At 44.6% G+C, this 13,324-nt stretch overlaps 1 protein-coding gene across 1 annotated transcript in view; it reads right to left on the reverse strand.

Moving 5' to 3' along the window:
* COL4A4 (collagen, type IV, alpha 4) overlaps nt 1-429 on the reverse strand; it is a 134,129-nt gene extending 133,700 nt beyond the window's left edge. The window contains exon 1 of the mRNA XM_006890322.1: nt 425-429. Within this exon, the coding sequence (XP_006890384.1) occupies nt 425-429 (5 nt within the window). The remainder of the gene's footprint in view (nt 1-424) is intronic.
* Between the last annotated feature and the right edge of the window lie 12,895 nt (nt 430-13,324).

The raw sequence follows: 13,324 nt of genomic DNA on the forward strand, positions 1-13,324 counted from the left end.
CATATATCTGGTTGGGTGGCAGTTATGGTCTCTTTGGGGTATATTCCCAGTATTGGAATTGCTGGGTCAAATGGTATCTCTATTTTCAACTTTTTAAGAAAGCGCCATACAGCCTTCCACAGTGGCTGCACCATTTTACACTCCCACCAACAGTGAATAAGGGTTCCAGTTTCTCCACAACCTCGCCAGCCACTCTTAGGTCATTTCTAAGAAAGAATTCACATGGGAGCGGAGGATCTGGAAAGCGATTCCTTTAATAGGTTATGCAAACTCCTTGCATAATCTCTGGGAATTTTTGTTTGTTTGTTTCCCAGGAGGACACAAACCTCAGTTAGCAGATCTCTGCCTGGAGGAGCCATGAGAGACGAATATGGCATTCTTCCGTGTTCTACATGCAGTAGGTCTTGGACAATCACGTGCTCACCCCATGCTCAGAAGGAGTGGTGGTGAAGTTACGTCTGTTGAGCCCCGAACCTATTTATGCAGATGCCGTGAAGAGCAGAATGCACGGCCCTGCAGAGTTTGTAAACCCTGCACAGAAGCCGGAGCCATCAGTAGACACATGGGGCCTCCTCCTGCAAACACCTGTGTTGAGAGCATGATGTGTTTTATCATAATCGATCTTTTGAGAATCCCAAACAAAAATGCCATCATGCAGCCCAGCGTCTCTTTAAGCCAGCTGCTTTTGTAATGTGGAAAGAGTCAAAAACACTGCTTATCATGATTTGAAAACAGCTGAGGCCCAAACCAGAGCAAATAACAGCCCCCTACATCAAGTACTTTCCCTGGAACCTGTACAAACAGCAGCTTTTGGAAACTAGTGCGCAAGGTCCCTCTGCCTTCAAAGGACATCTTTTATTGGGCTTTCCAGCTGTGACTGTCAGGACAGGGTGTGCTTACAGGTAGGTGGCTGTGTCCCAGCCTGCTCAAACCCCACCTTCGGTCCATCTGCAGGAGGAAGAGCCACGTTGTCTGTCACCTGACTTTCTTCCTAGCCACATGGAAAGGTTTGTAGTAAATACCTGACTCAAACATGACCAACTCAGAGCTGCACTAGGTGACACAGAACTCTGACTACAGGCTGAGGAGTGGTTCGGTTGTGATGAGCTGTTGAGTCAATTCCAACCCAACACAGCCCTGCATAGACCCTGCCTGGCCATCACCACACTCACAGCCATCGCTGTATTCTAGCCAGTGTGGTCACCAAGCCTTTCCTTCCTTGGCTTGATGTCCTGCAAGGATAACACGTCCAAAGGCTGTGAGAGAAATCCTCGCCATGCTTGCTTCTAGAGAGGATCCTGGCTGCACGTTTTCTGAGGACGGATGTGTCTGTTCTTCTGGCAGTCTGCTGTGTACTCAATACTCTTTGCCAACATCATCATTCAAAGGGATGTGTACATAGTAGATCCTGACCTCTTGCTGAGCTGAAATCAAGAAACTGTCAGGAAGAAGGAGGAACCTGGCGGTTCAGTGGCAAGATTCTTGCTCGCCGTGCATGAGACCTGAGTTCTATTCCCAGTCGATGCATTTCAGGTGTGACCATCACCTGTCAGTCAGAAGAGGACTGTGTGCTGCTGTGACAATATGCAGGTTTGCCATGTGTCAGGGGTGAGCTTCATGGCAGCTGAAGCCGCAACAATATACATGAATCGGAATGGAAGGAGATGGAAGGTAGGAATTGTCCTGTTATCCAGTCAGACACCAGGGCACGGGGCGGACCCAGGCAAAGAGCAGGCATGAATCAGGAGGAAGAAGAAACTTAATTAAGCACAACAAGCCGCTTCCAGAAGGCCCTCTTAGTGAAGCTGTTCTTTTTCTTCTGGAAAAGGCAGGGCTCCAGGTACACCCTCTTAAGGAATCCTGGGTCCAATTCCAGACCACTGTAACAAAGCGAGTGTCTCAATAAATCCAGTCACATACACATTCCCCACCCCAGTGCATGTGAGAATTATGTTCACACTACACAGTCTATCAAGTAAGCAAGTGGTGGTGTTGTTACATGCCATCGACTTTAACCCCTATGAACAGTGGATCTGAACCCTGTCCCACCCTGGGCCATCCTCACCGTCTCTTGATACGTATTCACCATGACGTAGTCACTGTGTCACCTGATCTTGTCAAGGGGCTTCCTCTCTTAAGCTCAGCTTTCCAAGCATCATGTTTCAAAAACACTTTCCAAAAAAGTGAGATTATAAAATAAGTTTAAAATACTTTGAGAAGGTGAGGTTGCGGAGAAAAAACTCGAACCCTTATTCACTGTTGGTGGGAGTGCAAAATGGTGCAACCACTGTGGAAGGCAGTATGGCGCTCTCTCAAAAAGTTGCAAATAGAGATACCATTTGACCCAGCAATTCCACTGCTGGAAATATATCCTAAAGAAACCATAACTGCCACCCAGGCAGATATATGCACACCTATGTTTATTGCAGCTTTGTTCACAATAGCAAAGAGTTGGAAATAACCTAAGCGCCCATGAACAAATGAATGGATAGAGAAGCTGTGGTATATTCACACAATGGAATGCTATGCTGCATTTAAAAACAAGGAAATCATGCAATATTATTCAAAATGGGTGACCTGGAGGACATTATGCTGAGTGAAGTATCTCAGTTACAAAAGGACAAATATTGCATGGTGCCACTGTTGTAGAACGGGACTGACATCAAGGTTGGGGTGAGACTGAGAAAGATTGGATAAATTATGTATACTGCATTGAAACAGATAAGAGAGTGAACTGTTTAAAAGCAATGTATGATTGATTATTATGGCTATAACAAGAGTCCAGAATGAAGGTTGCATAGTGGAGTGTATTTGGAGTGGTGGCGGGGGATTGTATAGCAATGAAAGAATGTTTCTTTTACTTTTCAAAGAAAAGAGTGAACTACGGGTAGGGGTGGGCAAGGAGAAAAATGCAAAAATTAATGGAAATCCAAAATCTCTGTAAAGGTCATTAAAATGAATTAAAAAAAATACTGTGAGAATGATCTAAATGAGACACAGAGATCCAAAGTTGGCATACAAAGGTACAATCACTCAGTCACAATGGCTTCACAGACACCCCAGCCTGCAGCCTCCCAACTTTAAGCAAGTATTAGAATGTTTCTAGTCCTGCCAACAATGGCTCTCCCTTCCCCCCTCCCAAGTCCTCCCAAACACGGGCAAAAGCCTCTTAACTTGGCTCTGTGGCACAGCAGTCCTCAGCTCAGGTCTGTCTTATGCCAGGTCTCTGGTTCTCTGTGTCTCTCCTGGAGGTCTGGCTGGTGTAAGAAACTCTGGCCCTAAAGGGTGCACTGCATTCTCTTGCTGCATCTTTGCTGGTGGTGAGATTCTCAAAATCTGCCACTGCATCTGCTCCATGTAGTGGTGAGACTAACCAATCACCTTGCAGACAGGTTGACAAACCCTATTCACGTATTTCCTATCCTCATGGCAAAATCAAAATCATGGCTAGGAAAGTAATGTTGAACAATAAACCACTTACACCACTTAGTATGATAGACATCTCACATTATGCACTTACCAAATTTCATGAAACAGTAAAACAGTGAACTCTAATGTAAACTATGATGTTACTGTTAGTTGCCATCAAGTGGGCATCAACTCGCAGTGACCCTACGCACGAGAGAACCAAATGCTGCCTGATACAAGTATCACTAATGATAACAGAAGGAAACACTTCCTGGTACAATAAAGTATCAATATCAGTTCACCAAAGGGAAATGCTGAAAATTCAAGGTGGATTCAGAAAAGGTCATGGCACAAGGGACACCACTGCTGATATCAGATGGATCTTGGTTGAAAGCAGTGAATTCCAAAAAATGATTTATTCATATCTTATTGACTATGCAAAGGCATTTGATTGTGTCAATCAAAACATATTATGAGTAACATTGAGAAGGATGGGAATCCCAGAAAGTTAAGTTCTGTGCATGAGAAAGTGGCATATAGACTGCTTTTCTGAAAAGAAAGAGAGAACACTGTTTGATTTAAAATCATGAAAGGTGTGCATCAGGGTTGATTCCTTTCTCCAAACCTTTTCCATTTGAATGCTATGTAAATAACTTGAAAAGCTGAAATATATGGAGAAAAATGTGCATCAGGATTGGCGGAAGACTCATCAGCAATCTGCATTCTGCAGATGACACACTGCTTTAGGGTTAGAGACGTGCACCCAGACACAAAACGGTGGGTCTTCTCCTCCCTCCTTGAGGCTCAGTCTTCTCCTGAAGAGCTACCCTAACCATTTCCCAACATACAAGCTTGGGGTGGACCGTACAGAAACATTTTGCAAGCCTTAGGTTGGTTTGAACAGGTGGGCAGAAATAGTCAATCTCATAAAACATCACAAGGCTTTTTTGGTTTGTTTGCTTGTTTTGGTTATTATTATTATTAATTTTAATGAAAATTTACAGAGGTTTTGGATTTCCACTCATTCCTTGTTGCACTTTTCTTAATGCCCATCCCTCCCCTCCAGTTCATTCTTCTCTTTGAAGAGTAAAATAAAAATTCTTTCATTGTTATACAACCCTTCCCCCCACGTCCACTCCACTATGCAGCCTTCGTTCTGGACTCCTGTCATGACAATAATACCTAATCATATATACCTTTTAAAACAGTTCTCTCTCTCATCTGTTTCAATGCAGTATACTTTATTTATCCCGTCTTTTTCAGTCTCCACCCTGCAAGGTGTTTAAAGTGGGTGACCCTGGGCTCTCTGGAATGTGGCTGGAGCTCTGTGTTCCCTGAGAAGTAACAGGTAAGACTAGAAACTACTCAAGGAAATCCTGAAGGGCTCCTGAGTTCCAGCTTGACTAGCTGCTGGAGGGCGGCCAGGTGCACCCTCACTTCTCCTTCTCTCCAGAGTACTGCACAGAGTATTGCTTGAGTATCTACGCTGACACTGGAGTTGTGTTAGCCCAAGTGTGCTAGTCCAAAGCCATCCAGACCCCAGCTCAGCTCCTCCACCCGTCTGGAAAGACAGCTTTTGACTAATATGCTTCCTTGAGGTCTCCTCCCAATATCAACAGAAAATTTGACAACAGTCATAATAATGTCATCAGCTGGAAGCTGCACAGAGGTGACACATGCTCTAAAAAGGCACAATTGATTTTCAAAGCCTCCAGGGAAGGATGATATCCTTGACACGTTAATTGTCATAGGTGTGGTAGGCACGACTGGGGATCAGGTAAACAGGAGATTAAGCACTGGAATCTTCTACCAACTCCAGGCACACAACGACAACAGAAGTCTGACTTTCCTCTTCTCATGTCACATTAATTCCTTGAGCTCTTTTTAATTCTTCCCCCCCCCCCTTTCCTATTGTTCTTTCGGGGAAATAACTCAATGTAGGCATGTTCTTTCCTTCCAACCTTCTCATATTAATGTCTTTTTCCACCCTATTGTTTTTTCAGGGAAATAGCTCAACATTTGTATGTTCTTTTCTTCTAACCTTCTGATACTAACTGATGACCCTGTTTCCTCTCAGCCTGTTATTTCTTTTTCCCTAGGCAGAGCTGATGACTTTATCTGTGTTCTCTGCAGCTTTCAGGTCATCTGGCACTACCCTTGAGGTGAGCTCTGGTAGCTACACCCCATAATCCCAGCAGGCTGGAATTAATCCAACCACACAGAGAAGGTGGCGTCTGACTTTGGAGAGGGCTCACAGGTGTTGTCGTAGAGAACTTTATCTTCCTCCACTGAGCTGGAGCCAGAAATATTTGCATTCAGATTTTGTATATTTAGTAGTAGAACCCTTAAGGGAGTGTATCCCCTCTGAACTCTTGATTTCTCAGTATGGGAAATTGACACTTGAATCAATTCTAAAATACCATCCAGCACACTCCCTGGCGTGAAGTAAGCAGCTCACGCAGTTTCCCTCCTTCCTTATCTGAGAGAAGAGCAAAACCAGCTCATGACACATCGTGAAAGGGTGTGAAAAGTGGGGACTGGGGGGACTCAGGCAGGCTTGGTGGGGCAGGGACAAGACTTAGTCTAGAAAGTAAGGAAAATCTAGGAAGATCAAGAAGAGAATAAGCTCTAAATGTATCCTTTCAATAACATGAGGGAGAAAAGAGTTGAGATGGATGATTAGTCGTTGATGTAGAAAAAGCGTATATGGGGGACACTCTGTTAGAATCGGTTAATGTGAGGTGACTGGGAGGTTATGAGGAAGAGTTTTATGAAATAATGAGCTGACTCCTCCTCTTCTCCTCTCCCTCTTACATCTCCTCTTTAAGCTTCAGACTCACAAGAAATTCCAATCGCCAGCCCTAGAGGCACAATGGTTACACGCTGTTGCGAAAACCAAAGGTTACCGGATCAGCCGTCCAGCGACTCGGCGGCAGAAAGACTTGGCAATCCGTGCCTGTGGAGACCGCGGCCTAGAAAGCCCTGTGGGCAGTTCTGCTGCTCAGAGGAGGTTGTAGCTACGAGTTCAAAATCTCCTCCAGGGCACCTAAAAATACCATCCATACCGATCGCTATACACTCTGCTAAGGACTTGATACAAATATTCCATCTTTCAACGACCCTGTGAGAGTAAATAATACGATGAACCTCATTTTATGAATCAATTCGTAAACATATCCTACCTATTGGTATACTGCACAGCATCATAATTCATGAAAATCCCTGGGCAAGTTTTGGAGACTGAATCTTGCGAAGAACAACTCTACCTTCTAACACAGCAGTGGGCAGGAGGGTTGATTACAAATGCAAATGGTCCACTATGATATGAAGATTTTGTTTACCATGAATCCCAGGAAACTAAGGTTCTCACGTAAAGGGGTATATGTCTAAAACTTAACATCTAGAAATTTCTAAAGGATCATCCTCAAGCCACTCTCCAAAGGAACCTAAGGAAGCCAAAAGCTAAGACAGACCTCAAGGCAGACGGAGAAAAGGCTGCACAAGCGTCCAGATGCACATCAAGGCCAAGTACAAACCCTAGGGTGGAGAAGAAAATCGTACCTTGGTCAAGGAACTAAAAGACCAAACCACACGACTCCCTTCCAGTGGATTCCATCCCATGCTGCAGGGCTGAGAAGAACTACCACCTAGGGTTTCTAAGGATGTTGTCGTTATGGGAGATAGAGCTTACATCCTTCTTCGGTGGAGCATTTGGTGAATTTGAACCTCTGACCTTCTAGTTACGAGATGCATGCTTTAATCATAGTGCCATTAGAGATCTTTTTGTTTAACGGGTGGTTGTATATGTACTTTTTGCTACAGCACTTCTACGTATTTCTTTCATCTTCTTGCACCATTCAATATTTTTGGTTTGGGTATGACTTCAGGAAGGGCCAGTCCCTGAACACAGATATCAGGTTTTGCTAAATTACCTCTCTCGTTGTGGTAAAATCAGAGCCGACTCGTAACCAGCCCTCTGGCAGTTTTTCAAAGGCTGTATATTGCATGGGAGGAGGCAGTCTGCCTTTTCCTTAAAAGCTGTTGGTAGGTTCGAACTAGACACCTTTAGGTTAGCAGTGCAACTCCCTACAGACTAGACTACCACAGCTCCCATGCTAAAGTAGAAAGTCAGCAAAAAAAAGAGGAAGACTGACTCTCGCACAGAGGGACTGGCCCAGCAGATGCGGCCGTGGGCTTTACCCACAGCAGAGATGTGAGGACAGTGCAGGATCAGCAGGGGTTTGTCCTGTCGTACACAGCGCCACTGAGGTCCACGCTGAACCGAGGGCACCGGCAACAGTGACGCCTGGGAACTAGCCCTCACTGGGACGGCCTACTTCGAGTCTCTCACGTCTGCCTCTGACGGGGCTGTCATGCTATAATTCAGCGCTCGATTTAATGGAAAATATTTGTGTGTGGGGTTTTTTTCCCTCCTCTGACAGGTAAGTTCTCCTCATATAAGTTCCAGGTTTTACATATTTTACTTTACAGATGCTAAAAAACCCTCAAACTCTTATTAATATAAGGAATTTAAGGATTATTTGTAACTGCCTCCAAATTAAACTGTCCTTACTAATGGCCATTTTCAAAGCTGACTCTGACAATAACTTGTACTGTAGTGGTTATGTACCCACAAGTAGGAACGGACACATAACTGGCTCTTAACTGGTCAGAGGCAATAAATAATAAAAGAGGAGACTGCCCAGCTATTCCTTGTAGAACAGGTGGAGGATTCCAACCACGTGCCTCTGGGCTGGCAGTACCACTCCTTACCAGTAAGCCACCACAGCTCCCTGACCATGACTCAGAAGATGGAACTCAAAAGAGACCACTTCCAGGAGAGGGGACTGGCCAGAAAGTGACCATACCCCATAGATGACATGTACAGGAACAGGGCAGGACTGAGGGCTTAGAAACACTGGGGGGGGGGGGCGGAATCCAGAGATGGGATGGCAAGGACTGCCCTGAGCTGATGGCAAAGCTGAGCCCAAATGTCATGCAGATGCTGAAAAGAGAAAGTTCTTGAAGGAAGAGGAGTGTCTAAGGGGAAGAGAAGAAAGAAAAACAAAGATTAAAACAGGAAGTCTGAGCTTTCCAGACAATACCACGAAGCCAGCTGAGCTCCCCTGGGCATACAGAGAGTGGCATGAAAAAACATGTTGGCACTCCACTCTTTGCTGCCTTAGTCATAAGAGCAAATAAATGCAAACAACAAAAGGAACTCGAAATATTTATTGCAGGCTGCCATATATTTCTCCTACAGAGAGCTAGTGGGTTCAAAGAGCTTGCCTCTTAGTCAGAAGTGTTTATCACTTCACCATGAATAATTTCTTTAAAAAGAATTAGTACACAGAGCTCTGGTGGCCTAGTGGCTAGAAGCTGCGCTGCAAACCTGAAGGTGCGTGTTTTGAATCCACCGGATTATCCACTGGAGAGGGAGGGGCAATCTCCTCCTGTACCTGTCAGATCTGACCTGATGGTGCGCACACACACATAATTAAAAAGAAAAAGAATTAGTACAAAAAAAAAATAATTAGTACAAAGCTGGTTCCTAAGAGGCAGAAGTTAAATATGTCTCAAATATCCAACCTTTTCCCAACTTTTCTGTCATTAACCATTCCTCCCCACCTCAGGCTTCTATCACAAGCATGAGGAAAATGTCCAGGCAGTTGTGGAGGCACCTGTAAAAGAGCTACTAAGTACCTTGTCCCCAAAAACCCCACTGCTGTAACCCTGGTCCCAGCTCACAGTGACGCTCATCGGGTTTCTGAGTCTGTGTATTTGCATACAGAGCAGTGGTAACACAGTGACGACAGAGTCTAACTTCTTTTTTTTTTTTTTTTTAGAGTCTAACTTCTATGCACTTCACAAAGGGGAACTTTCCCCGTCAATAATACCCCTAGTACTAAACCACAGTCAGACATAGTCAGACATGCTACCCACATGCTCCTGCACCTATTTCTACCAATCACTGGGTCCAATGTCGATTGCAACTTGACTAATAAAATTCAGTTTGTGCGGTTTACTGTGGAAATAGGTTGTGGGACTTATTAGGGAAATAAGTTGGGGAGTGAGGGAAGCAAAGAATATCACACAATGGAAGTCCAGGTTTAGCCCATCGGTTCTGAGCCAGATTAACAAGGCAAAATTCCTCAATTAGTGAAAGTACAGTTTCAGTTCAGCAGCACAAGGAGCTTCTGGTTTCCTTAATCGACCAGAAAACTGTAATCATCCAGAGAAAAGTCAGCTTTTCCTTCAATCATCCAGCAAATGAAACCTTTAACATTGGCTCCATCTCTAGGGTTCCTCTGGTTACACCTTGCCACCGTCTCTTCACCCTCTCTTTACCCTGCTCTCTCACAATGTGGTGAGACTCCTATATTGGTCCCACAGCTGTTGATGATTTACAAGACCAAATGTCCTCAGTTAAGGTAGCTGGAGACCATGGCCCCAGTGGGGGCTAACACAATGGCCAGAAAAATACATTTTCCAGATTTCTAATACCACAGTATCTTTTTAGTATATGTGCTACTGAAGCGAGCACAACCACAGTATCTTTATTGGAGGAAACTTTTCATCTTTCTCCCAAGAAGTTGATGTTGGATGTGAGTTGCTGACTTTTCAGTTAGAACCTGATATGTTACACACTACACCGCCAAGGCTATTGTTACGTGCTGTCAGGTTCAGGACTCATAGAAACCTTATGAACAGTGGCTTTGAACTTCACCCTACCCTGTGTCATCCTTAGCATCTCTAACACATTTGAGCCCACTGGTAGAGTCATCCATTCATCATTCCATCTCATTGAGGGTCTTCATCTCTTACCCTGGCTCTCCACCTTTCCAATCCATTATTCTCCAAGAACTGGCTCCTGCTGTTATTGTTGTTGTGTGCCACTGAGTTGGAACTGATTCATAGCTGACCCTCCAGCAGGTTGTCAGAGGCAGTCAATCACTTAGTAGAAGACTGCCCATCCTCTTCCCTTGAAGTTACTGGTGGATTCGAGCCAGGTGCCATTGGGATTGAAGTGTAGCTTCTTACCACTAGCCCACCAGAGCATCCCATTAGAGATGTGTGAACTGTCTGCAAAAAAATCTCTTTCTGTCACTGCCACTGAATCACTGATGACTCTTGACGGCCATTCAATAGATTTCCAAGTCTGTGAATCTTTATGAGAGGAGACTGCCTCTCTTTCTCCTGCAGAGCCCCTGGTGGGTTTGATGTGCCAGAGACTGCTGGCTTTTCATTAGCAGCTCACAGAATACAGGGTACTGCAAACAACAAATGCTGGCGAGGTTGTGGAGAAACTCGAACCCTTATTCACTGTTGGTGGGAGTGTAAAATGGTGCAGCCACTATGGAAGGCTATATGGCACTTTCTCAGAAAGTTGCAAATAGAAATACCATTTGACCCAGCAATTCCTGTACTGGGAATATACCCCAAAGAGACCATAACTGCCACCCAAGCAGATATATGCACACCCATGTTTATTGCTGCTTTGTTCACAATAGCAAAGAGTTGGAAACAAGCCAAGTGCCTATCAACACATGGATAGAGAAGCTGTGGTATATTCACACAATGTAATACTATGCTGCATTGAAAAACAAGAAACTCATGAAATATTATAAAAAATGGGTGACCCTGCAGGACATTATGCTGAGTGAAATATCTCAGTCACAAAAGGACAAATACTGCATAATGCCACTGTTAAAAAAGAGGACTGACATTGGGGTTGGGGGGAGACTGAGAAAGATGGGATAAAAAATGTATACTGCATTGAAACAGATGAGGAAGAGAACTGCTGGAGAACATGACTGGAGTTCAGAATGAAGGCTGCATAGTGGAGTGGACTTGGGGGGAAGGGATTGTATAACAATGGAAGAAGTTTTCTTTTACTTTTCAAACGGAAGAGCGAATTGGGGGGGAGGGGTGGCCAGGGAGAAAAGTGCAAAAATGAACGAATGGAAATCCAAAGTCTTTGTAAACTTTCATTAAAATTAATTTTTTTTAAAAAAAGAATATAGGCTACTGAGCTCTATGCCACTGAGCTCTCAAAACAGACACCACTAAGGGGAATGGGGGTCCCAAAGCACTTCATCGTGCTACACAGACCAAGAAGCAGCTATCAGAGTAGAAAAAAGGCATAATGCACGGCAGCTATGAGAAGGGTGGTCATCAGGGTTGTATCCTTTCTCCACATCTATTCAACTTGAAGGTCGAGCAAATCATTCAAGCAGTTGGGCTGAAGAAGAATTAGGATCAGGACCGGAGGGAGACTCATCCGCACCTGTGTTATGCAGATGACACAACCTTGCTTGCTGGAAGTGAAAAGGACAATGAAAATTTAAGCTGAAACTGGAAATTCAGGGAAGAGAGCATTGAGCACTGGCGTTAAGGTCTGTTTTTCAGGAAGTTATGTCAATTCATGGAATTCACATCATCATCAAATCACCTGCTGCCTTCTCTTACCAGAATGGCTGGACAAAGTTCCCTAAGAACTCGCCCTGTCTTTTCCCCGGGGAATAACCTAGCATGTACTACAGCGGGTCCTAATGTGACTTTTAATGATTGTTTAATAAATGTTCGCTTTACTCGACTACCACGAGGAGACAAGCATTCAGTCCAGTTAACAGAAATGTGTGGGCAAAACTCTCCAACTTGGTTGCACCTGGAAAGCCCTTCTGATACTGATCCCACCTGGGGATCTCCCTGGAATTGGTGAGGCATGGGACTTGTAGAGGCTTCTAAAGTGACCCAATGTGCAGCCACGGTTGAAGAACACTGACATAAAAGGGAGAGGGAAGGCTGTAATAGTCAATCTACAGCCCCAACAAAGTAAAATAAAAATGTGGAGGGAGGATAAAAAAATGTGGAGGATGGACAGTGTCAGAGTGTCACTTACCTGGGTATCTATCTACGTAGGTCTAAGACACTAGCATCAGCCTGCATAGGATTCTAACTGCCAGGCAATGATCAACACATAATCACTTCTGACAGTTAATAATAATAATAGACTACAGAGAATTCTGGTGGTGGATTCTACAGAGAGCTGAGCAGAGATTCTCTGGCTATTCTTATCCACCAGCCATTCAGGGTCAGGGAGAAAGATGGGAATTTTCCTCTTGTGTGATTTACAGCCTTGGAAACCCACTGGAGGGTGAGCTGTGAGTCAGAACGGAGTTGACAGCAGTGAGAGATGGAAGATCAACTCTAACAGATGTCAACGGTACTCTCCAAAGCAGGGGTCTTTAAGGGGGTGGAGTCCCCACTGGGCAGTGAACGTGAAGAGTCCATTAAGTGTTGGTGCCTGGCTGCTAGCTGGTAGTCTGGTGGTTCATTTCCACCTAGAAGTGGAGCAAAAGATACCTGATAATCTGCTTCTCAAAGCTTGTTGTCGTGTACCATTGAGTCGGAACTGACTCATAGCTGACCCTCCAATCGGTTTTCAGAGGCAGTAAACTTCAAGAGAGGAGAATGTCCATCTTTCTCCCACGGAGCAGCTGGTGGATTCGAGCCACGAGTCTTTGGAGTTGCAGCACAGCGGCTTATTGCTAAAACCCTGCGAGGTGCAGTGCTACTCTGTCCCGCAAGGGGTTGCCCTAAGACTGAATCCCCTTGAAAGCAGCTATTAGACTTTGAGATTGGAGGAACTGTGCTTGGGTGAGGTGGGGGGGGGGGGGGAATTACATGTCACTAATTTCTCAGGAAAGTGTAGCACTTTCTTCAACTACGGATATAAGTTTCAAACAAAAAGCCCAGCAGTAGGAGCAGCTGCGCCCAGAGAAAGCTGTGATGTTTTCACGTTGCATTTCAGTGTCTGCAGTCAAAATAACATTGACACTCAGCCCTAATGTGGAAGTGCAGTTGTGCCCACAGACCTGCTGATAGATCCACACAGCTACCAAGTTCATTCATA

The sequence above is a fragment of the Elephantulus edwardii genome, unplaced genomic scaffold, assembly GCF_000299155.1.
Source record: "Elephantulus edwardii isolate Elephantulus edwardi_28Jun2011 unplaced genomic scaffold, EleEdw1.0 scaffold00087, whole genome shotgun sequence".
In the NCBI taxonomy this organism is placed as follows: Eukaryota; Metazoa; Chordata; class Mammalia; order Macroscelidea; family Macroscelididae; genus Elephantulus; species Elephantulus edwardii.